The sequence below is a fragment of the Puma concolor genome, chromosome B1, assembly GCF_028749965.1.
Source record: "Puma concolor isolate L17-30 chromosome B1, mPumCon1.1.hap2, whole genome shotgun sequence".
In the NCBI taxonomy this organism is placed as follows: Eukaryota; Metazoa; Chordata; class Mammalia; order Carnivora; family Felidae; genus Puma; species Puma concolor.
Genome location: NC_141670.1, coordinates 203,477,885 through 203,505,610, shown reverse-complemented (window position 1 = coordinate 203,505,610; position 27,726 = coordinate 203,477,885). Strand labels below are relative to the sequence as shown.

The window sequence follows — 27,726 nt, the reverse complement described above, 5'->3', positions numbered from 1 at the left end:
TGTCCCATGATTTGTTTAGGTGTGTTTCTCATTTAATTTCCAAGCTTTTGGGAAGGTTCTTGCTATCTGTGTGTCACTGCTTTACGATCTGATTCCACTGTGGTTAGAGAACACATTTTGTATAACTGTAATCCTGTCAGATTTATGGTTTCTTTTTCAACCCAGGTTACGGTCTCTCTTGGTGAATGTCATGTGCACGCTTGTCAAAAATGTGTGCTGTGCTCTCACGGGGGGCTGGCGTGTTCAACAAACGTCGGTCAGTCCTTCAGTGTCCTGGCTGATTCTCTCAACGGCCTATCAATCACTGTCTAGACAGGAGGGTCGACGTGCCAGTAACGACGGAGGATTTGTGCACCTGTCTCAGATCTGCCTGTCTCTGCATCATGCATTCTGCAGCTGCCGCCGGTGCACACACGTTCGGAATCATTCTGTCTTCACTGGGGAACGTCCTGCCCGGTCGCTGGGAACCTTCTTTGCTCTGAAGTGTACTTTTTCTTATGTTAGTCTATCTACTCCGTCTTCGTCCTGATTAGTGTTTTCATGGTATACCTTTCCCATCCATTCAGTTTAGCCTACGTATTTTATATTTGAAGTGACTTTCCCGTGGACAACACATATTTGGGTCCTTTTCATTTTTTTTCATCCGTCCTGACAACCTGTCAGGATTGGGTATTCAGACATACAACTGGTGCATTCAAACCATTTATAGGAACATAATGACTGACATGCTTCCATTTATCATCTTATCTAGATTTTTCCTTCCTCTATTTCCTCTTTCCTGCCTTGATTTCATTTTTTAAACTCTTTTTAGAACTCCATTTTAATTCGTGGTGTTTTTAACTCTCTGTTTGTATAGTTTGGTGGTTGATCTAGGGATTATCATGCATATCTCATTTTTTACAATCTTACCACCGTATCCCCTTCTGTATCTACAGACACTGAAAACCCAGACAAAGTTATAGTTCTTGCTCTCACTCAAACACATTTCAAAGAGCTCACTAGGAGAACGGCGGTCTATCGCACCTACCTAGACCCCCACATCCAGCTCTTCTTCCGAATGTTCCAAGGGATGTTCCCAGTCTCCTTCCGGTGCAATGACCCTCCCATCTGAAAAACTTCCTGTAGCAATTCACTCAGATCTGCCGGCAACAAATCCCCTACTTTGCCTTCATCTGCTTTATCCCACCCTCATTCCCGCAGGGTATTTGTGCCCAGTATGGGATTTGGGACTGATGGCTCTTCTTCTCCAGTACTACCTTTCCTCTGGCTGCTTGTAAGACGTTTTTATCTTTTTTTTCTTTAATATTTATTTATTTTGAGAGAGAGACAGCGTGAGCACAGAATGGGCAGAGAGAGAGGGAGACACAGAATCCAAAGCAGGCTCCAGGCTCGGAGCTGTCAGCACAGAGCCCGATGCGGGGCTCGAACTCATGAACCGTGAGATCATGACCTGAGCCGAAGTCGGACGCTCAACTGACTGAGCCACCCAGGCGCCCCCAGACTTTTTGTCTTTATTTTTCAGCAATTTGGTTATGACATGTCTGGGCACGGGCTTCTGTGGCTTTCTCCTGTCTGGAGTTCACTGAACCCCTCTCCCCAAATCTGTAGGTTTATCTCTTTTGTCAGATTTAGGACACCCTAAGCCATTATTTAGTCCAAAATTTTTCTCTGCACCCCATGTTTCTCCTCTCCTTCTGAAACACCAACAGCACAAATGTTAGACCTTTTAGTACTACCCCACGTGCCTCTAAGACTCTGTTCTTTTCCCCCTTTTTTCTCTGTACTGTTCAGATGGAATCAAGTCTGTGGATCTATCTCAGCGTTTACTCCTCTTTCCTTTACTATCTTTATCCTGCTACTGAGCCTATCCAGTTAGTTTATTTCAGTTCCTGTATTTTTCATTCAAAAGTTCTACACAGTTCCTCCTTCTATTTTCAAATTCTTTACTGATACTTTCTACCTTCCTATTTCAAGAATGTTCCCCTCTTATTGATTGATTGATTAATTGACTGATTGATTGGAGTATTTTCACAATGGCTGCTTTAAAGTCTTTGCTGGATAATCCCAACAAGTGTGCTACCTTGGCAGTAATGTGTATTAACTGTCTTTCCAATGGGACAGCAGATTTTCCTAGTTGTTGATATGCTGAGGACGTCGGAATGGCATTCTAGACATCTTGACTATTGCATTACAAGACTCTGGGTCTTGTCCAAACCCTCTGGAGAATGTTCGTATTTCTGTTTTAATAGGCAGTTGACCTGGTTGGATTCCACTCCCACATTCCAACCGGCTCCAGAGTCAGCTGACTTGCCAAAGCCTTTCCAGCGCCTGTTGGCTATACCCCACACGTGCACCGCCCAGTGGCCAGTGTGGGACCTGTGTGCTGGTCTATTCCAAAGTTCAGTTCTCAAAGTCCACAGTTGCCAGTTAGAGGCGGATCCATGCATCTACAACTTGGGGGTCAGCCCAGGAGTTCCTAACAACCTCGAAGGTCACTTTCCCGAACTCCTCCTCTCTACGATGTCCCCAGAACTTGCTGATTCCCCGGGTGGCCCCTTTTCTGGGTTCTCTAATCACACACCTCCCACATCTGTGTGCACCTTGGGCCAAAGGTAGGAGGAGAGAGAACAGGGCATCACGGGTTTGCCCCACCTCCTGGGAACAGTTTCCTGTAATCAGGTTCCCTTACTGAGAGTTTCAGGCGCCTGCCGGCCAGTTTCTGCTGCCAAGAAACTGAGTGGGGGATGGGATGAGAGAAAGCAGAGAAAAGGAAAAAATGAAAAGTAGGGTCTCTGCATTCTGAGTGTTAGAGTACCCGCTCCTCATCCAGAACTAGACAGCCTTTCTCAGTGCTCTCTCTTCCACATTAACACTCGTCTCTGGGTTTTAGGATACCTTGAGTTCAGGGTGGGGAATCTCCGAGGGGGGAAAATCAATCTCAGAGGGGGGTAAAGTCAATCAATTCAGCAGTACTGTGAATTGTGGCCCTCTTCCCCGATCCACCTGCCACGGTTTACTTTTCAGAATGCTGAAAAGGCTGCTCTATGTATATGTTCAAGTTTCATAGCTGCATTCGTCAGAAGAGACAGGTTAGAGCACACTTCCTCCGTACGCAGAACTGAGACCTGCTCATGTTTGCAAACTGCCTCGAACCTACTTTCCAAAGGCATAAGGGATGCTGCAAACGAAGGAGGTTTTCTCACTGTCGTTTTAGACTGATCTGTAGGCCCATCACCAGTCACCTGCCCGGACCATCCAGCCTTATCTTCTCTGCAGTTTGGGATGATGTAGGTTTTTCTGACTACCCAGACTTCACAGAACCCAGAGGTGAGGAGAAGGGATATCACTTTAAGCCGTTCTGGATCTGCCTTCTTCTGGGATTCTCTCTTTAACATCTAAGAGCTGGCTTGAAATTCCAGAAGGCCATCCAAGATGTTCCAGGTGATACAAGCCCAAATACGTGTACGCTTCTTTGCTCACATGACATCTTTTATCCAGGACACTAAAGCCCACACACCGTACCCCTCACCGTAATCCCTGCCTGTCGGTAGCTGCCTCGGAGCCCAGACAGGACATTTCCTGACAATGGTGCCGATGCCTCAAGTCTGTATACCCAGTGTTACGTCTAAAAGACTCACAAACTTTGCTCTAAAGCGTCCCCAGATGCGTGCAGTCCCCATTTCCAACAGCTCAGGCAACTGAGGGACAGTAAAGCACATCCGTGCCGCACCAGGCTGACTGCACCAGATCATCTGAACCCCCAGCAGGTCACAGCCCTCAAAGCCGGCCGCACCAACAGAGTGCAAACACCAGCAAAACGGCAGTCAGACGGGAGGAGGGTTGAGAGGAGAGAGAGGAGAGAGGTCAAGAACAACTGTCAAGTTTAGACCTGAAAAAGAAGGCGAAGTCTGCCATTTTCCAAAATGGGGAAAGATGCAAGGAGAAGAGGCCCAACAAGACAGGAAACAGAAAGAGTATAGCCCGCACTTGTTAGCCAGGTGGTTGTCAGACATCCAGTGGAGCACCCAGCAGGCAGCTAGACGCTGAAGTTCAGGGAAGAGGCCCCGCCGGGAACAAAGGTGGGGGCTGTCAGTGGAGGCGCGATATTTAAAGCCTGGAGTCCCGCTGAGATCTCCTCCTGGGTGGCCATGGACAGAGCAGCACCTGAGGGAGACTCTACTGTCTGGAGGGCAGCCAGCGGGGAAAACTGCAAAGGAGGGAGAATGCGGTGACCTTGAAGTCAAGGTCAGAAAGGCTCCCAAGGAGCAGGGGAGAGGCTGATGAGACAAGGGCTGAGGAACGCCCCTTGGACCGGGGAACCGGCAGTCGCTTTGAAAACCCAGTGGTGCAGAAATTGCACGACGCTTATCACAGCTGCGACTACCTGCAGTTACTCTGCTCCAATCTGTTTTTGCCTGATTTAAGGCAAGCCAAGTTCCAAGCAAGGCGGAGGCCAAGGAAGTCTTGCCCTTCACTGTAATTCCAGGAAGGACCCCCAGGGTGGCTCAAATATGTGGAACAAAGGACCATGGAAGCCAAGGAGGAAGGTCCCTCTTTGTCCGGGAAGCAAAGGATACACTGGCCCGGCACTGCCCAGGGGGCCAATCTGGCCGGGCCCTGCCCCGCACACACCCAATGACGGGAGGCCCGAAGGCAGCTATCTTCGGGTCCCTTCTCCTGGCTTTATTCTCGGGGCCTCTCCAGTTCACCGGCGGTTGCCACAGCTGGTGGGCACTTGCTGTGCCCCAGCCCCAGTTTCTTCAGCGGGTCTGTGGGGGGAAGGCCTGAGAACTCGTGTTTCTAACAAACGCCCAGATGATGATCATGTCCCCCCGGGCACCATGCTTTGAGAAACACTGGTTTAGTGTGATTCTCGTAGCTATCCTTGGTCATTTTTGTTCCCCTACTTAGAAATCATAATGTAAGCTGAGAGACAATGACTTTTCAAAATCCTTCTGAAGTTTGAAAAGATAACTGAAAGTAACATTTCAACATGTCCTAAAAATGGCAGCTATGTCTGCGTCAGGCTCAAGCGAAGGGAATCTGGCCCAGTTACAACGAAGTCACGTGTGTCCCACGTGCCCCGGGGCAAACCACAAGCAGCCCTGACCACCCGCTGGACCTCTTTCTGAATTAAACGTCACAACAGCCACTCCTCAAGTACTCACTCTGGGCCACTCCTGGGACAAAAACGGTCCACGTACATCATCTCTGAATTTATAACAACCCCGTGAGGAGGAACCACAGTGCCCATTCTGCAGATGAGAAAACCAGGAAGTAACTGCCCACAGTTATACGGATAAGAAGAGGGGATGCTGGAAATCAGACCCACGTCTGCCAGCCCAGAGATCTTGGCGGGCGTACACACCTGTCCCCCGGGCTCCACCGGGTTGCCTTGAGGCACGACGCCGGCCCAAGGGCTTGTGTGCTCCCGGCGCAAGACCTGGCCTCAACACGGTGCGGTGTCTGCGCACGCGAGTGAAGGGACCTGCGGAGGCCTCAGGCTCACCCTCCCGCACGGTGTCCTGTTTCCTGTTGTTCAAGGTGGACTTGTCCCAGGAAAGAGACGACAATATCAGTAAACGCTCTCCAGCACCTACGACATTCAATACCGTTCTGAGCACCGGAGGTACATTCACACATTTCGTCCTCACCCCTCCGAGGCTGGTCCGGTTATTCTCCAAATTTCAGAGAGGACGAAAATGGGGCTCAGGAGGTTAAGGGACTTGCCCACACAGCCAAACGGTGGCCGAGCTGGGATACGGACTCTGACAGTCTGCCTCCAAAGTCTATGGTCTTACAGCACCACGCGATGGCGCTTCTCTCCGGTAATAAAAACACTCCAAAGAGAAGGTGAGGAGGAACCGGAGTTTCCCACACCTGGCACGGTCCGGCATCACGGGCCTCGGCAGCCGGCGCCGGCTCTGGGCTCTCTAAAGCGTGTGGGTGGACATCTGTGGCAGCCGCCAGCTGCTGTACCCCCACGACAGCAGGTACCCGGCCCTGGATCCCTGTGAGGCCTGGCCAGCCCGGGGCGGGAGGGCCGGAGACACAAAGCACGAGCAAACAGGACACGGGCAGGATTGTATGACCCTTGCCGGTACAATTACATCCTTTATTATTGATGGTTGAAGCCAGACGGTCCTCGTCCCTGCTGTATTGGGTTGCCACATAATTAGTGGACCTAGTCACTCCAGTTCACAGAAATCCTTTAGGTTCAAGAACATAATCCATGTCCACCTTTAAAAAAAAAAAAAAAAAAAGTACGACAAAGAAAACAAAGAAATTCAAACATGATGTGAGTGACAGCAAGAGTCACGGGAAAATCTCCCTAGGATAATGGTTACTTTTTTCAAAGTGTGGATCTCTTTAAAAATTCTTAAACAGCTTGGCCATTTCGTTTCTAAGAAATTTATGGCAGAGCTTTGCATACAGACTCCTCAAATTTTAATTGTGTGCTATTGTAATAAGCCTACGCAAGGAGCGCTTCAGAATCCAAATGTAACAACCCATAAAAATGAATTCCAACACCGAAGTACTTCGCGAGCCTCCTGGGTCCAGACGACCGCTCTGGGGAACGTCAGACAACATTCAGAACAAATTTAGTTTGCCGAGGCTTTCACAAAATGAAATAGGCGCACATCCACCGCGTGGCTGGGGCCAGAGCCCCGGGATGTGCTCCCCGCCTCGCCCCACACGCCGCACCGCCGTACCTAACACGTTTAATACTCAAAGGGGCCGTCCTCTGCAACCGCGCGAGCGCCACTCCGGGCCAGCCCCACTTCCCCTCCTCTGGACCAGTCCAGGAGCCACATTCTTGCCAGGGTGACGCCATCACGGCTCACCCGAGTAAAACCCTCCAGGGACATCACCTCACACGCGCCCCACAGACAGCCCCTCTCACTGCTCCCTGGGCCCGGGCTGCCACTGCCCCTTAGCACAGGCCGCCCCCACCGCCTGCGGCCCCTTCCCTGCCGAGGCAGAGGAGCAGCGAGGGCCCTGGGGCTGGGTTCCGGCCCTGCCCAAGTCACTGAGCCTGTCTAAGTGCTCCTTCCGTGAAATGAGGACGGTAATAGTACCTTCTTGAGAAGACTGTTACGAGTCTTAAATGAACCAGACACCCAAGTGCTGACTCATCTGAAACCAGCACACAACAATCGCTCATGATCCCTGTTGTTAATAACTCCGTCACACCTTTGACCTCAACCTCGTGTGCAGCCTTGCCCAGCAGGCCGTGCCCCTGCCCCCACACACACCCATCCTGCTCCTTTCCATACCCGCCCTGGAGTCCTCTCCTCACCAGAGGGGTGCTCTCCAGCACGGTGCTGTGTGAGCTCTGTAAGCCCAGGGCCACGCACGAGGCCCGGCACTCACTAGGTCCTCCAAAGTATTTAGCAGGGGCGCCTGGGGGGGGTCTGTCCGTTAAGCGTCTGACTTCGGCTCAGGTCATGAACTCATGGTTCGTGGGTTCGAGCCCCTTGTCAGGCTCTGTGCTGACAGCTCAGAGCCTGGAGCCTGCTTCGGATTCTATGTCTCCCCCTCTCTCTGCCCCCGCCCTGCGCGCTCAGTCTCTCTCGCTCTCAAAAATAAATAAACGTTTAGAGAAAAAAAGTATTTACTAAGCAACTGCCAATGGACACAAAACCGAGGCTGGAGGGGTCGGCCTGCGGGGGACAGTGTCACAGCACCGGCAAACGGCAGAGGTAAGGATGGCTGGGACTCGGAGCCCTGGAGAAGACGCAGGCTGTCACAGTCAGAACTTCCAAGGCCACAGAAGCCCCTGGCCCCGCTGAGTCTGGGCACGAACCTTCTTTGCAAAGACAAGCACATGTCTCCAGCCGCTGGCATCGCCCCCTGCTCGGGGACGGAGGCAGCCTGGCGGTGATGAGCCGTCACAGGCCTGGCCTGGCCCCTGAACCCTGTGCCCTCCCCACCTCAGACAAGTAGGCAGCCTGTGAGCCAGCAAGGGGAAGGGGATCATCCTACAGCCTGGGTGAACAACGGCCCTCGCATTCCTGGCCAAATCAGCACCGGAAGGATTGAGCTCCAAGAAACCCATGGGATCAGAGGGCAAGAACGCTTTAGTATCAAACATCATTAACACACCTCTGACAACAAACACATTTACAACTCTTGCTGGAAAAACTGATCAAATTGGGTTATAAAGATCTAGAGCCCCGCTACCTCTTTCCTATACGCATGCTGTGAGCTACAGGAAATGAAAAAGGTTAAAGTCATCAACATTCTGAAGACAGACTTACATTTTAGGAACTTGGCATGCAGATTAACACAGTTTTCCAATTTCAAAGCCTCAATAAAGGCCATTTTTACAAGGTTCATAAATATATGCTAATAACATGTTTCTGTGTTTTTATATCTTGTATACCTTTTGTATTTTCTTTGAATCTTTCTGAGCATTCTCTCGGAGTGGTACTTTTCCAAATAACTTCCATCCCAAGTCATTCTGTCTGTCAAGTCTTGCATTCTGTTTTCTAGCAAGCAAATTCCTACAGGAAGAAAATAAGAGGGTTAGGAAACTTCTGGGCATTTACAAAAATACCAGGACAACGAGTCACTCTTGAATGAACACAAGTAGACTTTCCTTTGAAACAACAATGTGATGAACCACAAGCTTTAATTGTGTGATTTTTCACGTAAGACACAGAATTACGCAGCAAGGAAAAATCCCTTAAGCCACAAATAAGTTTTTTGTTGTTCCACTGTTACAGGTACAAATTCTATAACTTAAAGTAAGGAAACACCTCATACTATAACAAAGTCTATAACAAAAGTGACCTTTAAAGTCAGACGGTACTGAATTGAAACTTGGCTTCAACACTCACTAGCTGTGTAACTCTGACCAGTACATTAACCTTTCTAAGCTTGTTTCCTTATGTTTAACAAGGGTCTCTGCGGGAATTAGAATTACAGGTACACGATCAGTGCTTAAGAAATAAGAGCTGCTAGGGGTGCCCTGGGGGGCTCAGTCAGCTCAGTGTCTGACTGGATTTTGGCTCAGGTCACGATCTCACGGTTCGTGAGACAGAGCCCCATGTTGGGCTCTGTGCTAACAGCGTGGAGCCTGCCTGGGATTCTCTCTTCCCTTCTCTGACCCTCTCCTGCTCATGCCCCTTACTCTCTCTGTCTCTCAAAATAAATAACCTTTAAAAAAATAACAAAGAAATTATATTAAGTCAGAGCTGCTTTAATAATTAACCTCTAGCTCAGTTTAAATTACCGATGGGGGGCACCTGGTTGGCTCAGTTGGTGGAGCACACACCTCTCAATCTTGGGGTTGTGAGTTTGAGCCCCACCTTGCGCACGGAGCCTACTTAAAATTAATTATCTATAAGGTAAATTTATATTGCCTATTTATAGTCTCCACATACAACGAAAAGACAGCCACTCAAGAGAGAGTCCAGGGTCTTCCATCCCAACAACATGTAAACAGGTCCCAAATAACACAAATAAATCCCAAACGGTAGTACAAAATAAACTACGTTCCGGAAGGCCCATTCATTCACAACAAATGGTTTCCAGGGCTCACTGGAAAGTAGAAGATGAACCCGCAGCAGCTCGTGTGCTAGAAAGTAAGAAAGTGCTGAAAGAAATATAGGGGGGACACATCTGAAGGGAACGGCAGCCAGCTTGAAACAAGGGCTCCCACTGGCTACATCTGGAGCAATCTAACCATCAAGATAAATGATGAGAGCAAGGGACTATAGTCGCTTGAATGAAACAAAAATCCAAGCACCCACATGGGTACAAACAAGAGGAGGAGGAGGGAAAAATGTCGCTGAACAAGCCCAGGAAGACTGATGGAGGCAGGAGAGGAGGGATCGGGGCGAACCTGGTAGCTGACAGCTGCAGGAGGAAGAGGGTTTCCAAAGGGCTTGAAAGTATCTCCCACAGATTACGTGTTAATTACAAAGGCAACCCTCCTCAGGCAAGTGCTCGAAGCCGCATTCCCAATGTCAGAGGAGACAGCACAGGCCCGCGGCTCCGATGTGCCCAGAACAGCACACCATATGGATGGAGGGAGGCAGGCAGACAGATAATCAATCAGAGAAGATCCCTGAAACAACCAACAACATGTGAATGCGGACCGCGGACTAAGAAACAGCACAGGGTTGGTTGATGTTGCATTTCCCGACCTTACAACTGCACAGTCGGTGGTTATGTGAGAGAATGCTCTTGTTCTTAGGGGATATACAGATATATTGAGGGTGAGACAGGCATGATGTCTCCAGCTGATTCTCTTAATGCTTCGAAGAAATACTTACTTGCTTATATGGCACATATACCACACTCACAGGACAGATAAAACGAAGTGAAACACAGAGTGTATCGAAGTAAAGAATGCATGCAAGTTCCCTGTGTTTTTCTTGAAACTTTTCAATACATTTGAAATCAGATCAAAATAGAGTCATGGGGCGTCTGGGTGGCTCATCAGGTGAGCATCCAGCTTCGGCTGAGGTCATGATCTCACAGTTCATGGGAGTCCCATGTCAGGCTCCCTGCGGTCAACGTGGAGTCTCCCTCTCTCTCTGCCCCTCCCCTACTTGTGCACATGCACTCGCTCTCAAAAATAAATAAAGCATTAAAAAAATAAAGTTATGAACACTTTCAGAAAAGGAAACAAATGGTCTCACTGTCTTCTCTTCTGTTGTGGTTACAATAGAATCCATTTCAGAAACCGTTTCATAGCCCAAGGCAATTCTATACATACCTTTATAATAAGAAAGAAACTTTGGTTAAAAAGAAAGAAAGAAACTCTGGGCTATCCCCAGGCCCAGCCTGTGTACCGCCTAAGACAGCCATTGGTGAAACACACACGGTTCAAACCGAGCTAAAATGTCAGGCACCCAGGAGGATACTAAGAGCCTGGGCATCCAGAATTCGGTTCACTAACAGCTGACATTTTGCTAAAGAGGAGTTGCCTCTGGAGAAGGGGACTGGGCACAAGGGACTAACGGTGAGGAACCCCAATGCACCTGGAAGGGGAGGGGACAGGAGTGAGGGCTACACCTCCTGATGAACCTCAACCCTATTGTGGAGGGACGCATGTCAGTGAGGGTCTAGAGGGACAAGGAACGGAATAGAGAACCCCACAGAAGCGACTGGGCATCTGTGCTCCGGGAGGCGGAATGTAAATGTGGTCCTGGTCACAGAGACGGGGCCAGCAGGGGCAAGAGGAACAGAAACATTGGTTTTTCCGTCCACTGGACAACGATGTAAATCTGTACAAATGTAGTGCAGATGAAACCTACCAAAATCATGATTCATGACAGACCATGACTTATCAAAGGCATCTTTGGCTGTATTATTTTTTGTGGATGAGAGCTGAGGACCTCGGAACGGACAGGAATCCCTCCCTAGCTTCAGCTGTGTGTGTCACTGGCACAGGCAACAGGTGCCTCTTGCTCCCCTTTCAGGTCGGTGGGTCATCGGAAGGCTGGCATGGATCTGGCTGTTGGGCCCAGGAGGCCACATGGAACCGAGGACCTGCCTCCTCCCATCATGTGACCAAACCCCACTCCCGGGCAGGTGCAGTGAGAGAACTCAGATGGGGCAGGGAGAGCCCAGTAGCCCTGACGGTTCCCTTTAACCCTGTGCGGTCCTCCTAACCCAGAGGCGCCCTTGGGAAGACACAGCCGTGGATCCCTCAGGCTGTCCCTTCACGAGCCCTGTGCCATAGCGAGTTAGCAGAAGCCCTGGCCCTCAGACAGCCTAAGTGCTCTCATGTAGTGGAGTAGACAGTGGCCATAGCCAGTATCTGTGACACCTCACCAGGGGGCAGAACACAGGGACTGCTTGATTCAAGCTTCCTCAAATCCACCTGTCCCACCACCATCTTCAGGAAGTACTCCCGTCCGTCCTGGTTCTGCAGAACCTCTGGACTCACTCTGCAAAGCTGACCCAGACCGGCTGCCACCCGTCCAACCTCCGGGCCTGGGCTCCCACGGAAGCTATTTCCACAGCACCCACCCTGCTGCTCTGTGCCTGTCGGGTGCACACCCTCTCTCCACACACCTGTCTCTAGGGGTGCGGGCTGTGGGGGGGCAGGGCAGAGTCACCTCTGCATTCCCAGAATTCTATCCAGCACGCAGGAGGCGCTCTATACAAATGGGGCAGCCGCATGTGCAGGGGAGGCAGGTGCAGAGCTATGAGGAGGCAGAATGGGACCTCAGCCCATCACCCTCCAACCTGGGGCCCGTGGAGTGAACCACCTCCGAGGGCGGCAGTGATGCCTAAGTGCAAGCTTCCACACACGCTCCAGGTGAAGGGCAAGTCCAGACAAATCAAGGCCCAGGACTAAGAACTAAACAGAGATAAGCTCTGAGCAGGGTTAAGAGAATGCCCTGAAAGAAGGGGCCGTGGAAGATGGGGGGAGGGGGGGGAACGCGGTGAGGGGTTGCTGGGAGAGGAGGGAGGAGGGGCGGAACAGAACACCACAATCTGCTCCCAGGCCAGAGCCCTCCTGGGGGGCAGCCAGCAGCTGTGCACGAAGGCTGAGGACAGCGCCCGGAGCGCTGTTCCAAGCCTGACGCAGAGCCAGTCCTGGAGACTCCCTTTGTTTTGCATGCCCAGTAGAGGGCCCTTTGCCCCAGGGCTCGAATCCTTTGCGAAGGAAGAAGCATTCACTCTACTGGCAGCATCAAGGACCTCAGCTGTCGACCTCAATCCAGTCTCTGAAGGGCAGAAACAACACCAAAATGGGCCAGACTCTCACCTGAGCCGGAAGGGAATCAAATCAGCAAGGGCCAATAAACAACCAGTGGGTCCTCAATCCGCAGGGCACAATGACACGGTCTAACCAAAGCTGTCGGCATCGGGGTTCCCTGAGAGCCACCCGGGCTCCGGATGCTGAAGCCTGCCCCACCCACCCGCACCTCTCACCCACAGGCACCCACGTGGGGGCGGGCACGGCTTTCCTCCTGACTAGCCCCTTCCTCCAGGATGCCCGCTCACATCCTGCAGCCGGCGGGAGGAGTAATGGCTGAAGGGGAAGCACCGAGGACTTGTCCACAAACGAGGTGAACCTCATTTCTAAGAGGCTGACGAGGGCCTTACAATCCTTCCTGAGCCTCGTCCCAGGAGCACCCCCGCAGGCAGGCAGCCAGAGCGGAGATCTCTCATTCATGCACTGAATTTTTCTGAGGGCCGCACCACAAGAGGCAGTCTTACTTGCTCGGAAACCCTCAGTCTCGCCCCAGGTTAGCTCCAAAGCTCTCACCTGATTTGGCAAGGGTCTGGCCCCTCTTCCCAGTCCTCCTCCTTGGGTCATTCGGGGCCGCGCACACATCCGGGCAGGCACACAGCCTGTCACCCCACCCCACCCCCCAGTGTGCTTGCCCCACCCTTTCTTCAGGTGTCCCTGGAGCACAGGACCAAGATCCATCAAGCCCTGGGCCCCTGCAGAACTCCCGCTGCATCTACCATGATGCTCCAGAAATCTCTCCGCCACACAGTGGGCCCAGATGGATGGCACCAGCCCTGTCCCCCAAATCCCTTCAATGGCTTCCACCTGTTTGTGGCACCATGGCACATGTCGTTCCCCCAACCCTCAAAGTGCTCTTGAAAGAGGAGACGTGAGGGCTTGCCCCCCAGGCGCGTTTCAAGGGTCAAACAAGGCGAGGACCTCACAGGCCTGGCCTACTGTATCACACACACTCGGTTCACGTTCACGACAACAGCAGCTGTTGTCACCATCATCACCACGTGGCGTTTCTCCATTAGGGGACTGACAGCACTGTCCTCCAGCTCAATCCCCTTCAGCCGAGCTAACGCTCTGCACCCTAAAGGCATTAGAGAGGGGGGCAGATGAGAGGCGAGGTTTACAGGAATGGTGGGCTGACGGAAGGTGACCCAGCAGGGGCTGGCCCCACCAGGGATCTGTTGATAACGCCTATCCTATCCGGACACACTTTCCAACAGTGCTGAAGAGGCCTCCGGAAATACACTTTGGGGTTGTCCGTGACTAAGCCACGCCCAACTACAAGGGAAAAGAATAATGCTAAGAGCCTGCAGGAAGCAAAAGAAAAGACCCTTGGGCAGGAAAAGGGAGCCAGGGTTTGAATGGGGCATCTCCCCCAGGCTGGAACAATCATTCTTTTCATTTCAATAGGTTAACAACTCAGAGGAAGAGACATGGGACACCCATGACAAAGTAACGCTAAAAACAATGGCGTGTTAATTTCTGCCTGTCAGCTCTCCTGCCTGCTGTGCAGTGCCACCCACAAGTGAGGGGCATCATCAGTAGCAGGGGCAAGATCAGGCACGGACACAGGTAACTGGGACGAGATGGACTATCAGGACCTGGTCATCACCAAGACCAGTCGGGCACGGCTTTGCGCAGACTCTGACCGGTGCTCCCTTTCCTCCGACTCCCCCACACTATAAGCCACAGGATCCTTCCTTCGCCAGGCTTGTCCAGTGCCTTATCACGTGGCTTACAGTGCTTATACTTCCCAGGCAGGAAGTAGAGGGGGCTGACATGTGACAAGGGCCAAAGCGGGGCGAGTGGGGAGACATACAACCTGGAGACCTGAACGCCCCACGCCTCCTGACAGAGGGGTCAGGCCCTCACCGCCCAGGACGGGCCACCAGCCACACAGGCTGCTGAACACATGACAAATGTGCGTGTCATTGCGCCGAAATGCGCCAGCTGGGACGGAGTATTCTTCAAAGTGTCAAAAAAGACCGAAAACTACCCAGGGGTTCATGACGTGTCCATATACATCAGTAAGAAGGGTCAGGGGATAGCCTGGCTGGCTCCGTTGGTAGAGCATGTGATTCCCGATCTTGGGGTCATGAGTTCGAGCCCACACTGGGTGTAGAGATTACTTAAATAAATCAAGCCTTTTTTTTAAAAAAAGGGGGTCAGGGCCATTTTTTTGAAGGACCAACAACTATTCGTCGTTAAAGGCAAAAAGCGAAGCGCGTAACAGCGTCAAGCACGCCGCACAGTACGTGCACCTGCGTTGCTCGTACCAGCACAGACTACCTCTGGGAGAAGACGGAAATGGGCATTCTGTGCTCGTGCAACAGCTTACCCGGTGGCACGGTGCAGAAACAAAACTCTTCACCACACACTCTACTGCACTTTCTGGATTTTGTACCGTGCAAGCATATCGCCTATTGGAGAAAGTTAACACAGGCGCCTGGGTGGCTCAGACGGTTAAGCATCCAACTCGGGTTTCGGCTCAGGTCGTGATCTCACAGTTTGTGAATTTGAGCCCCATGTCGGGCTCTGCACTGACGGTGTGGAGCCTGCTTGGAGTTCTCTCTTTCTCCCTCTGTCTCTGCCCCTCCCCTGCTCACACACACTCCCTCTCTCAAAAATAAATGAACTTAAAAAAAAAAAAAAAGGAAGAAAAAAGTTCATATATAAAGAAGCCGTTGCTAAATTAGGGATTTCTGCCAATAAGAAAGGAAGCGAGGGGTGCCTGGCTGGCTCAGTCGGTGGGGCGTGCAACTCTTATCTCGGGGGTGGTATGTTCCAACCCCATGCCGGGTGTAGAGATTACTAAAAAACAGAAAAAGAGAAAATTAGTGCTTCTGCACCACCCCCACCCCCATCTTCCAAATCAGGAAGGCTTTATCAAACCCCAAAACAGTGCCCGATTTTTCTGCCCGTCCTAGCAAGGCTAGGTGGCGAGTGCCAGGAGCCCCTGCTGTGTCGGGTGGCAAGTGCCCTAACCAACAAAAAGCTGGAGAGCAAGTGAAACGGCCAGTGATGCTGCACTGGTACAAACAATAAACACTTAGAAAAGAGAAGTGAAACCGTATGGAGCCGCACCTGGGAAGGCACTGGAGGCTCAGCCCGCGTGGCTCATGCACCTGCTCTGCCCTGTGCTTCACGACCCCAGCCGTGAGCCGGAGCAGTGAGCACGACACAAGCGTCCCAAGGAGAATGGCCTACCTCCTACAAGTTAGGTAAGTTCCTAAGGTTGCCCACCAGGGACTCAGACCCCCACCCTTCCAGGCCTCCGCAGTCCGGTGCAGCCTCCAACCACACAGCCGAGAACTCTGGAAGGGCACAGAGCCAGCCCTGTGGCCAGCAGGGCTGTGCACAAACACTGCCGTCCACTCTCAGACCTCATACAGACCAGCAAGGCTGCAGGGACATGCGCGCAGGAACACGACAGAACGGCTGAAAGGCAACTGCCACCAAGGGGCCACAGGCGTACCTGCGGTCCCATCACGCTGACCTGACCACCCTGCTCCAGCAACTTCAGGCAGAGGCAGAACGGGGGCCTTCCTGGTGAGAGGCCCCCAAATCTGAACCCCAGGTTCCCAGCACGGGCAGCTCAGGTGCTTATCTGCTCCAAGAAAACTGCAAGGTGGGACATAACTTTGTAATCACCTATTCCTGGCTGAGAAGTGATGCACAGGAGGCTACAAGGGGCCTAGCTGTGGCTCCAATCGGGGCTCCCCACCCCACCCAACCCCCCCAGCCTCAGGGCCCCACCTCCCACCCCACTGCCCACCCCACCCTCCATCCCCACCCCCTTACCCTCCAGACCACACCCCCCCACCAAAGCAGCAAAGGCCAGGGCCTCATGGTTTTCATCTGTAAATGGAGATAACAAGTCTTGGGAGAACTAAGTGAAATAACACACAACTCATCGGGGCAGGTGTGTGTGCAGGGGCCACAAGGAGAGGTGACACGCTGGGAGCCTGTGTTTTCTGCCTGCACAGAGTTTTCCAGCTGGAAATATTTATCAGCATTTTTAAATATCGAGAAATCAAAGAAAAACCTGGGCTTCTGGCTTCTCCTGACATACCGTAAGAGCTGGCCACACGGGCACGTGTTCCCGCACGACAACCAGCCAGAGCTAAGCTGTGGGTTCATCTGGGCCGTGCTCCACCTGGTCCTCCACTGCCCACACGTCAGGACACCTGCCACTGCAGTGTCCCCCCTCTCAGCCACCTGCAGGGCCAGATCCCAGTTTTAAGGGGCCTTGAAGCTTATTCATTTGGGGGAATCTTCTAGACATAAAAAAAAAAAAATGTTTAGTTATGAACACAAAATTAGGCAGACGTGAGGAGTCAAGCATCATTAACATCATAATTCTAACACTGTCCTTTTGGCTTTGGAAACCTGGGACGTGCTTCCATGTGAGGACACTCCAGCGAGGACTTTTTTAATGTTAATTTATTTTTGAGAGAGGGCGCACAAGCAGGAAGGGGGATGGGAGGAGGGACAGAGGATCTGAAGCGGGCTCTGCACTGACAGCAGAGAGCCCGACGCGGGGCTCGAACTCACCAACCCTGAGATCATGACCTGAGCCGAAGTCCGACACTTACCTGACTGAGCCACTCAGGTGCCCCCCCAGCAAGGACTTCCATCCAAAGTTCCATCTCTCCATTTTTCGACAAGAGACCGTATAGTCCAGGGACAGACCCCCTTTCTTCTTAAACGGTGTGGGGCTGAGGTGGTGCCTTTCAGCCCCGCCCCCACTAACTTTCAGACATTACTGAAGTCAAAATAAGGTGATTCCAGGAACAATCTAGAATGCTAGCTGACAGACAAGATTAGGTGCTGGATCTGGGTCCCTGGACCAGTGTATTTCAGAGCACGTGAAGTGTGTGCTGAGGGCAGCACCCAGAGCCAGGGCCCTACCTGGTGTAAGCACTCAAATGTCTTGCACGAGAGTTACCAACTTGTTCCTTTATGTGTCTTCATCACAGAATGTAAAGTCCACGAGGGTGAGTCCCATCTCTTGTGTTTACTGTGGTGCCTCTAGGGCCTAGAACAGTTCCTGGCATACAGGAAAACATGTTTATCGAATGCACGCTTTTTGGAGGAATTTTCAGAAAGAACACACAAGAATTATACCTGCCCATTTAAAACAGAGCAAGCCAGGGGGCGCCTGGGTGGCTCAGTCACTTAAGCATCCGACTTTGGCTCAGGTCACGATCTCACCTGTCTGTGAGTTCAGACCCCGCATCGGGCTCTGTGCAGACAGCTCAGAGCCTGGAGTCTGTCTCAGATTCTGGGTCTCCCTCTGCCCCTCCCTGGCTCCCGCTCTGTCTCTGAAAAATGAACGAACCTTAAAAAAATAAAATGAAATGAAATGAAACAGAGGAAGCCAGCATGCAGAGAGGTTGGGGAGTCCTGCCCAGAGACACACAGAGCAACACGGAACCACGACTTGGACCCGAACATCCACGGCTGCTGCCCGGCAGCTGTCCACACTGCCCCAGAGGGTGGAGGACGGCGGGGGTGGAAGGGCGCAGCCCTGCCCGACCTGGAGGAGCAGGTTCCACGGGCCAGAGACACCCAGCAGGGACTGCTCAAAACTCCTTGGAATCTTGGGAAATAAACCTCCAAAGTCCTCCTCCTTCAAGATACTGTGCATGTGAACTCCAGGTTGTAATTCGACGGTTCCCTGGGGCTCCTTGCTTTCTCCTTCCTTTGTGTCGTTGACAAGGCATAACCAAAGCTTGTCCCAAAGTCCTCAGAAATCCGCTAAAACACCATCACGTTCCGTTCCCAGAACAGACGGGTATCTTCTCCACCATTTCCTGAATCACAACCACCCTTCACAGATCACCTGTCAGGTGCCCCGTACCGCGCCTGGCACGTCCCACATATTCTGCGTGAGAGATGGAACTCTGGAGGGAAGCCCTTGCTGGAGGGTCCTCACATGGAGGCACGACCCAGAAAGGGATCACAGTCCACCCACATGGCACAGACAGGAAACAGAGTCTCGGCGAGGCTAAGGAATTTGCTCCTGAAGGGACATCTAAATCCTGGTACTCCTCCGGGGTAGAGAAGGCAAAAACGGTAAATGATTCCTCCAAAGCCTATTTCTTACTTTTTTTTTTTTTTTTCCCAGATCTCCACCATCAGAAATCAACATGCCCCACTGCCACATCTATTTACACTGGGCCTCTGACTCCGCTCTGAAAACACAAGGGGAAAAGGCCAGCCCACTCAACTGTCACAGGCACACAGGACACAAAACCGCATCCTACAAACCCAACCTCCTGTGTGATAAAACCCCATCTGCCCTACAGGAAATATGAGGCGACTGAGACAGACACTGAGGTGTTCTTACTGTGGCCAAACAGCAGGCCCAAAGCTCCTAGTCGCACACACAGTCACAAGTACCCGAGAGCCAGAAATATTCAGCGTCTCTCTTCCTTCAGAAAAGGTTAGCCAAGGAGCCTCTGATGTTATCAAGTGGATCCCTAAAACCGGAGGGAACAGCCAACACAGGAGTGCAGCGAGCATCAGACAGCACGCGCGCACACACCCGGGCCCCCGGCTCCCGGGGCACGCAGGCCCTCGCTGGAGCCTCGGGACCACACCCCTTTGAAACTGAGAAACAACTCTGCCCGACGGGGCAGGGGTGCTGAATCACACCAAAACCTACAGACGTGGCAATATCTGAGCTCCAGGTAGGCCTGCGATGACAAAAGCAAAAGCAAGAGGGGCGAGACTGCCACCACGAACCTGTCCACCAACAGCAGCGCGGGGGAGACAGCCATCGCGTCTACTGGAGCCACACGCCTCCGAAAGGCCAGCCCCACAAGTGCAGACTGCTCCCGGGCGACATTCCCGGAGCCGGAGCCGGAGCCACAGTCCCAGGGAGGCACCCTGGGCGCCCTTCCGGGCCCTGCAGCACAGTCTGGAAGGTTAAGGCACGCAGGGCAGGACGGGGCGGACCAGCTGGGAGGGCAGAGGGCGGGGGCGGGGGGCGGGCAGGGCTCTGACTCCGAACTAGTCACAGGGAGGGAGGAGGGCGGGCAGTCGGGGAAGGAAAGCCCGTGTGACCAGGTGGGTTCCCGGGGGGCCCTCGCATCTCTGCAGAGACCACAGCCACCCCTGCCAGGGGAGGCCAACTGACCACAGGACCCACGGGCATCTCTGACTGAGAAGTAAAGCGAATCCCCATTTGGAACAACCGCGAGCGTCTCCTGTGTGCCCGACCTGGTACTTTGCGGAAGAAGCCATCGGGTATTCAGGTGAGTTCCAACACTGTCGCATAAGTTCCTGTCAAAAACTTGCATTAGAACCATCACTAGGGGCGCCTGGGTGGCTCAGTCGGTTAAGTGTCCGACTGTGGCTCAGGTCATGATCTCACGGTTTGTGGGTTCGAGCCCCGCGTCAGGCTCTGTGTGGCCAGCTCAGAGCCTGGAGCCTGCTTCGGATTCTGTGTCTCCCTCTCTCTCTGCGTCTCTCCCGCTCACACTCTGTCAAAAATAAAAACATTTTTAAAAAAAGTGTTTTTAAAAGAACCATCACTAGATGGGGGCACCTGGCTGCTCGGTCAGTAGAGCCTGGGACTCTTGATCTCGGGGTTCTAAGTTGGAGCCCCATGTTGGGTGTGGAAATTACTTAAAAAAAAAAATCTTAAAGGAAAAAAAAGTGCCATCACTAGAGTATTCTCCCACCTTCATGACTCCAAATACCATTAGGTACAAAAAAAGGACAAGCTCTAACTAACAACTTCAAGGTCAACAAAAATGATCTACTCTAAACCCACAAGAAGTGACACAGGTAGGCTCTCCCTTGGGGCATCATTAAGCCTCACTCGATCATGTGCCAACATTAACCCAAGGTAAAAAGTCCTCCACACGCCCCAGCCAGGGTCCTCCGTCTAATGATCAGCCCTGCCAGTGTGTTTGTGTGTTCACAACTGCACAAGAAATGTCTGACTAGAGAGAGTCAGTAGATGGCCATCTCCAGCAAGAGCAGGTGGTGAGGGGCAAAGAGAGAAATTTTACTCTCACTTTGCGAACTTGTTATTGCTGGGTGGCTCAGTCATTAAGCATCTGACTTGGCTGGGCTCACATCACGATCTCACGGGTCATGAGTTCGAGCCCCGCTTCGGACGCACTCGAGCCCTGCTTCGGGCGAACATGAGCCCCACTTTGGGCGAGCCCCGTTTCTCTCTCTCTCTGCCCCTTGCTCACTTGCACCTTCTCTCCGTCTTTCTCAAAAACAAACACACAAAACACCAATTTCTGTTACTGCTTTAAAAATCCCAAATGAGCACGTGTTACTTTTGCAACCAAAAAGAAAAGGAGACAGACGATGGAATCTGAGAGGCAACCCGGCGCTGGACTGGTCCTGAGTGCTGAGTCTGCTGGGCTCCGGGAATGAAAGCCCTGCCCCAGCGCAGCTGGTGGCGGGGAGGTGCTGGCTAAGGAATGGGCTCTAGCCATGGATCCCCCAGCGGGGACCCGGACCAGAGGCAGGCCTGGGAACGAGCTGGAAACAAATTCTTGAGACCCCTGCCCCCTGCACCAACTGAATCTCACTCTGGGATATAAAGCCCAGGAAGCCCTGTTTGAATGAGCCCCCCGTGTGGCTCCGATGCTCATGCGTTTGAGAAGGACTGTTCAGACTATGTTTACACACTTCAAACTCCTGCTACCTTGCTGGAAACTTCTGGTCCATTCCTCCCTACCACAGGAGTGGAGTTCACATCTGCTGGTCCGGCTCGGGAGTTACCGATCACTCCTCCAGCTGCCACAGGGACACGATAGTCGAAGTCCCTCCCCTTCCTTCCTTCCCTCAGGTTCACTCCCAGGACTCTCTGCGCTCCCCTGCACCAGCGTCCTACAGCTGCACCTGCCCACATCCCTCCTAATTCTTCCCCCACCTGCACCACTCAGGCTTTACCCACTACACCTCAGCAAAACAAACAAACAAACAAACAAACAAAGTCCAAAAATATCTATATTTTAGGGGCGCCTGGGTGGCTCAGTCGGTTAAGCGTCCGACTTCGGCTCAGGTCACGATCTCGCGGTATGTGGGTTCGAGCCCTGTGTCGGGCTCTGTGCTGACTGCTCAGAGCCCGGAGCCTGTTTCAGATTCTGTGTCCCCTCTCTCTCTGACCCTCCCCCATTCATGCTCTGTCTCTCTCTGTCTCAAAAATAAATAAACGTTAAAAAAAAAAATTTTTTTTCAAAAATATCTATATTTTAAAAACCCACAAAGAAAACTCAGGTCCAAATGGCCTCACTAGTGAATTCTTCCAAATATTTAAGAAGAAAGACACGAACTCTTTCAGAGAACAAACCTTTTATTCCACCCCCAATCCCCAAAGGAAATGTATTAACTAGGTCATTCAATAAACACATTTGTAAGCATCATTACCCAAGAAAAAATGTATTCAACTACACTTTCTGATGCCCCTAGAGGATCATTTGACATAAAGAGAGTGCGTGTGTGTGTGTGTGTGTGTGTGTATTTAAAAACTTCCCCCATGAAGGCCTTTTTTTTTTTTTTTTAAGTTTATTTATTTGTTTTGAGACAGAGAGAGAATCCCAATCAGGCTCCGTGCTGTCAGCACAAAGCCCGATGTGGGGCTCGATCTCATGAACCATGGGATCATGACCTGAGCCGAAATCAAGAGCTGGACACTTAACTGAGCCACCCAGGTGCCCTTTTTATTATTTTTTAAAATTCATACACAATAAAAGTGAGCTTTTTGGTGTACACTTCTATGAGTTGTAACACATCGGTAGGTTCATCCAACTACCAGAGAAAAATCTTATAGAAACTTTGAGAAACAGAACACTCAACCCATTTTAGAAAGCCAGCATAATCCTGATACCAAAACCTGACGAGGGCATTGAAAGAAAGCAAAAGTTACAGGTCACGCTCTCATGAATATAGACAGAAAAATCATAAAATATTAGCAAATCAAATCCAGGGACAGACATGAAAGGATGTATGCCATAAATAAGTTGGGATTTTTCCAAGAATGCAAATTTAGCTTACTTAACGTTAGAAAAATACAATGTTACTTATCCCAAACAAAATAAAGGAGAAAACACATATAATCATCAACAGATGCAGGAAAAAAAGCATTTGCTAAATAATGCAACACATTCATGACTTTTTTTTAAATCATAAAAACCAGGAATAAAAAGGAAACTTCCTTAACCTCATAAAAGGTATCTAATAAAAAGTACGGTGTCTGATGAGAGGTGTCCTAACAGCAAACATCACACTCCACGGGGAGATGGCAAGAGCTCTCCCAGAGACCAGGGCCCACACGGGGTTTCTGCCAACACCACTCCAGTGCGGCACCGTATGGGAGTTCCTACTCACGCGGTATGGAGAAAACAAAGGGAAAGGCGTAAGAACTGGAAGAAGTGAAGCTCATCCACAGACCACATCATTGTGTACAAAGAAGATCCAAAAGAATCCACAGATAAACTATTAGAATAACTCAACATAGCAAGACTGCAGGATTCAAGTTCTATATACAAAATTAACTGCATTTCCAGCATTTATAAAATGGCATCCATAAAACCATCAAAAATTTACACAGATCTTGGAATAAATTTAATGAAAGAAATGCAAGACCTTTACATTAAAAAAAAAAAAAAACTATAAAATATTGTGGAAAAATTACAGGAAATCAAAATAAATGGAGAAAATACCACATTCAGAGACAAGAAGCTTGCGCATAGGAAAAAACGATCAACAGATTCAATGTAATCGCAAAGAAGACTGCAGCTTTTGGGGAGCCTGGGGGGCTCAGTCGGTTAACCATCCAACTCTTGATTTCAGTGCAGATCACATGACCTCACAGTTTGTGAGACTGAGCCCTGAGTCGGGCTCTGTGCTGACCGCTCCAGACCTGCTTGGGATTCTCTCTCTCCCTCTCTCTACCCCTCCCCAATCCCTCCTCTCTTTCTCAGTAAATAAACTTTTAGAAAAATTTTTTCTAACTGCAGATTTTTTGGTGGTAATTGCCAAGCTGATTTTAAAATTTATATGGAAATCAAAAGTATGTAGAAGACTGAAAATAATCTTTTACTTTTTAAATTTCTTTTTAAAGGTTTATTTATTTATTTATTTTGAGAGAGACAGAGACAGCGTAAGCTGGGTAGGGAAGAGAGACAGGGAGACAGAGAATCCCAAGCAGGCTCCACACTGTCAGCACAGAAGCCGACACGGGGCTCAATCTCACAAACCGTGAGATCAGGACCTGAGCTGGAACCAAGAGTCAGACTCTCAATCAGCTGAGCGCCTCCCCCCACCCCCCTCGGCGCCCTGAGTCAAAATAATCTTAAAGAACAAAGAAGCAGAAGGACTCATTCTATCAGACAGCAAGACCTATTACATAGTTATTATTAGTGAGAAATGGAACATATATGGTCACCTGATTTATTTCAAAGGTTCAATGAGAAAGATGATGTTTATAGCAAATAATCAATACCTCACACTACAGAAAATGAATTCTGATGGATCATGGATCTAGTTGGAAACGGCAAAACAAGGCTTCTGGAAGAGAACAAAAAAATCTCTTAAACAAATACAAAAAGGCATTAACCATTAAATGAAAGATTCTGTCAGTTAGAATTCATTAAAATTAAGAACTTCTGTTCGCTAAGAAAAAAAAAACATTAAGCGAATGAAAAGGTAAGCTAGAGTGTAGAATATATCTGCAACACATCTCACAAATGACTGTTATCCTGAATATATCAAGTATGCCTACAAGTCAATAAGACAACTGCAGGGGGCGCCTGGGTGGCTCATTCGGTTGAGCGCTCGACTTCGGCCCAGGTCATGATCTTGCAGTTTGTGAGCTTGAGCCTCGCATCAGGCTCTATGTTGACAGCTCGGAGCCTGGAGCCTGCCTTGGATTCTCTGTCTCCCTCTCTCTCTGCACCCCCCCGCGCTCGCACTCTGCCTCTCTCATAAATAAACATTTAAAAAAATTAACAACAACAATAAAAAAGACAACTGTAGGCACTTCACAAAAGAAGATTCCAAATGGTCAGTAAAATTTGAAAAGATGCACCCAACCCTTAGTCGTCAGGAAAATCCAAGTTAAAGCCAAACACAATACCCTTTACCTAAACTTCTATTGCCAGAATGGCAAAACCAAAAAGCCGACAACACCAAATTCTGGAGAGGCCGTGTGGCGCCCAGAACTCCTGCACCCTAGTCCAAGTATGTGCAAGGGCACTGCGGTACCACCGCCCTGGAAGAGCACTCAGCAGCGTCCGCTAAATCACCCCGGTACAGATGCACCGAAACACATGAGCGAGAACGCTGTGACCAGCGTTCTCCCTACTTGTCAAAAACGGAGCAGATCCAACGTCCCCCTGCAGAGAACATTCAGCGGTACATCTGTATACCCCGAAACTATCCATAATGAAAGAAAATGAACGCTGCCACACAATAACCCAGGTGAACGTCACACAAGGTTGAGCGAAGAAAGCCAGACACAAAGTATGTGCCATATGACTCCAGTTAGCCAAGGTCCAAAAAAAAAAAAAAAAAAAGGGGGACAACTAATCTACAGTGATAGAAGTCACAAGTCACAACAGCGGTTGCCCTTGGGGAGTGAGGTCCAGACAGGGGAGGTACAGGACGGAGATGTGGGGGGCAGGGGGTGCTGGTCACACTCTCTACAGGGCACACGTGTGAATGGGCTTCCTTCGTCCACTTTGGTCATCACCAGCTCAGCTCAAACCCCGCTCCTCTCCTCGGGAGCCTTCCTGGCCGACGGGCCCCTCCCCACCTTACCCCTCCCGTGGGCCCCCAGGCCCCGTGCGCACTTCTCTCTGGCAGAGGGCTGGGGGTGTATTTCAGTTACTTCCGCGTCACTTCCCACCGCCCTGGGGGCAGGGAAGGCACGTCCTACTTGGCCTTTGCACCCCCCAGGGCCTGGCATAAAACCTGCGGGACAGTCTGCAGCACAGGTCAGTCATTAACTAACGCTGACACGCGCCCCGGCTGTGTGCCTCTCCCTGAGAAGTCACCGGGTGCACAAGACCCGTGCGTGCCTGCGTCACACGGCCTCCTTGAGATCTCCTTTAAACATGCCCCAGCAGTTAGACACAGGGCACAAGTTACACGGGGAGGCCCTCTCTGACATCAGCTTAGGTTTTCACGAGGAGAGAGAGGGCAGGGCGAAAATCCTGTATAATGCAGTAGGGAACAATACTTGACTAAGGGCACAAGTACGAATTTATTTTTATTAAGCTCTGAGAAGTAAGGAGAGAAAGACGCGCTGCTAGTTAAGGACAGCCTGTAGCGTCACAAGGCAGGAGCCGTCTGGGCAAGCCCGACAGTTGAGAGGTGGGATGAACGGCCATGGTCTTCCGATTTTAGGAACCTTAAGGAGGAAGAGCTGACCTAAGGCGCGCGTAGCATGCACGGGATTCTGTGCCAGGCAGACCTGGGCTCACGTGCCAGCTTCAGCACACGCTGACCCCGGGTAAGACATGAACCACCTCTCAGTTTCCCACCTGCAGAACGGAGTCACCCCCCTCGCTTTCCAGGCTCAGGACTGTCACCTGCGCTTGCCCGTCACGCTAAGGGCAGCTTATTCACCACACAGGGAATTCTTTTTCATTCAACAAATACACGGCGAGCGCCAACTACGCACGTCCTGGGTCCTGCATCGAGTGCACGGTATACAATCACTGGTGACCAGGGACACAGGCCCTCAACCTCGAGGGGCTTATGTATGATTCTCCTTGTCTTAAGGACGGGGAAATTCAGAGCTATCACCTTGCCTGAGGTCACACGGTCAACTGAAAGGGCTTGGATTTGGACTCACTCCATACCTTTCACCGGTGGTCCTCCATCCTGGCTGCACAACAGAGCCACCTAGGGAGCTTTTAAAAAATCCCCATGCGGGGCACCTGGCTGGCTCAGTCAGTTGGGTGTCCGACTTCGGCCCAGGTCATAATCTGGCAGTCTGTGAGTTCGAGCCCCACACGGGGCTCTGTGCTGACCGCTCAGAGCCTGGAGCCCGCTTCGGATTCTGTGTCTCCCTCTCTCTCTCTGCCCCTCCCCTACTCATGCTCTGTCTCTGTCTCTCAAAAATAAGTAAATATAAAAAAAAAACAAAACAAAAAAAAAAAAAAACAATGCCCAAATGCCACCCCAGTAAGGAAAGTAAAACTCACCTCTGAGGGTGGGGCCTGGACACCAATTTCTTTTCTGTTTCCTGGACAACTCTGTCGTGCAGCAAAAGGGCAGAGAACTTTGCTCTTTAACGAATAAATGTTTCCCTTCCCATGCTACCTTGTTTCCTTAGCTGACACTTTAATCTATATGAATTCAAGATTAACTCCTTTCCAGCAGCTGCTATGAACAATGAATTACTATCTTTTAGATTCTGCTTTGAGCTACTCCAACAACTGTACTCACTAAAGCAAAACCAAACTGTCAACACCTGCCGTACGGCGTGAGCTCTGCTAGTCTCTTCCAGTCTCCTGCCTCCACAGAACCAGGCAGTGGGAAGACTCCTCACCCAGGTGGCTTTCGGAGCTCACCTGAGTGTGCCCTCTCTCTCAACGGCGGCAAATCCAGGCCATGCTCCCAGAAGCCAACAGATCCCTGTCTTCTCTCATATAGAGAAGGGCGCAAGGCAGGCCCCACCCATGTGCGTTTAAAAAACAAAAAAACAACGCTCTTCCCCGCGGCTCCAGGAATGAGAGTCCGTACTGCGCAACTACACAGAACCACGTCACGCTCTGCTGCCCTAGTGCCAATCAGGAACATGGACGGGGCATGAGCCGGAGATCAGGGCTGAGTAAGACCCGCACCCTGTCCTTGAGGGGCTCATAGTAGCAGCAAGGCATACAAAACTAGACCAGACTACAGCAAAGGCCCAGGAGAGCAGGTCCAGAGACCATGTGTCTGGAGGAGGTCCCCTCTGTCCTGGGGATGCCAGGAAGGCTTCAGAGGTGTCTGTGTTAAAGATGTACAGAAATGGGCATAGGAGA

At 50.9% G+C, this 27,726-nt stretch overlaps 1 protein-coding gene across 7 annotated transcripts in view; it reads right to left on the bottom strand.

Annotated features, from left to right (window-relative positions):
- TBC1D14 (TBC1 domain family member 14) overlaps positions 1 to 27,726 on the bottom strand; it is a 110,156-nt gene that overhangs the window by 52,962 nt on the left and 29,468 nt on the right. For 5 of the 7 annotated variants that reach the window (XM_086705517.1, XM_086705515.1, XM_025921755.2 and 2 more), the window contains one exon: positions 8,387 to 8,507. The exons of 1 other annotated variant lie outside the window; for it this stretch is intronic. In XM_086705517.1, coding sequence (XP_086561643.1) covers positions 8,387 to 8,507 — 121 coding nt within the window. Of the gene's footprint in view, positions 1 to 8,386; positions 8,508 to 19,468; positions 19,627 to 27,726 lie in introns of those variants that run through there. One more of the 7 variants, XM_025921762.2, reaches the window with a different exon arrangement.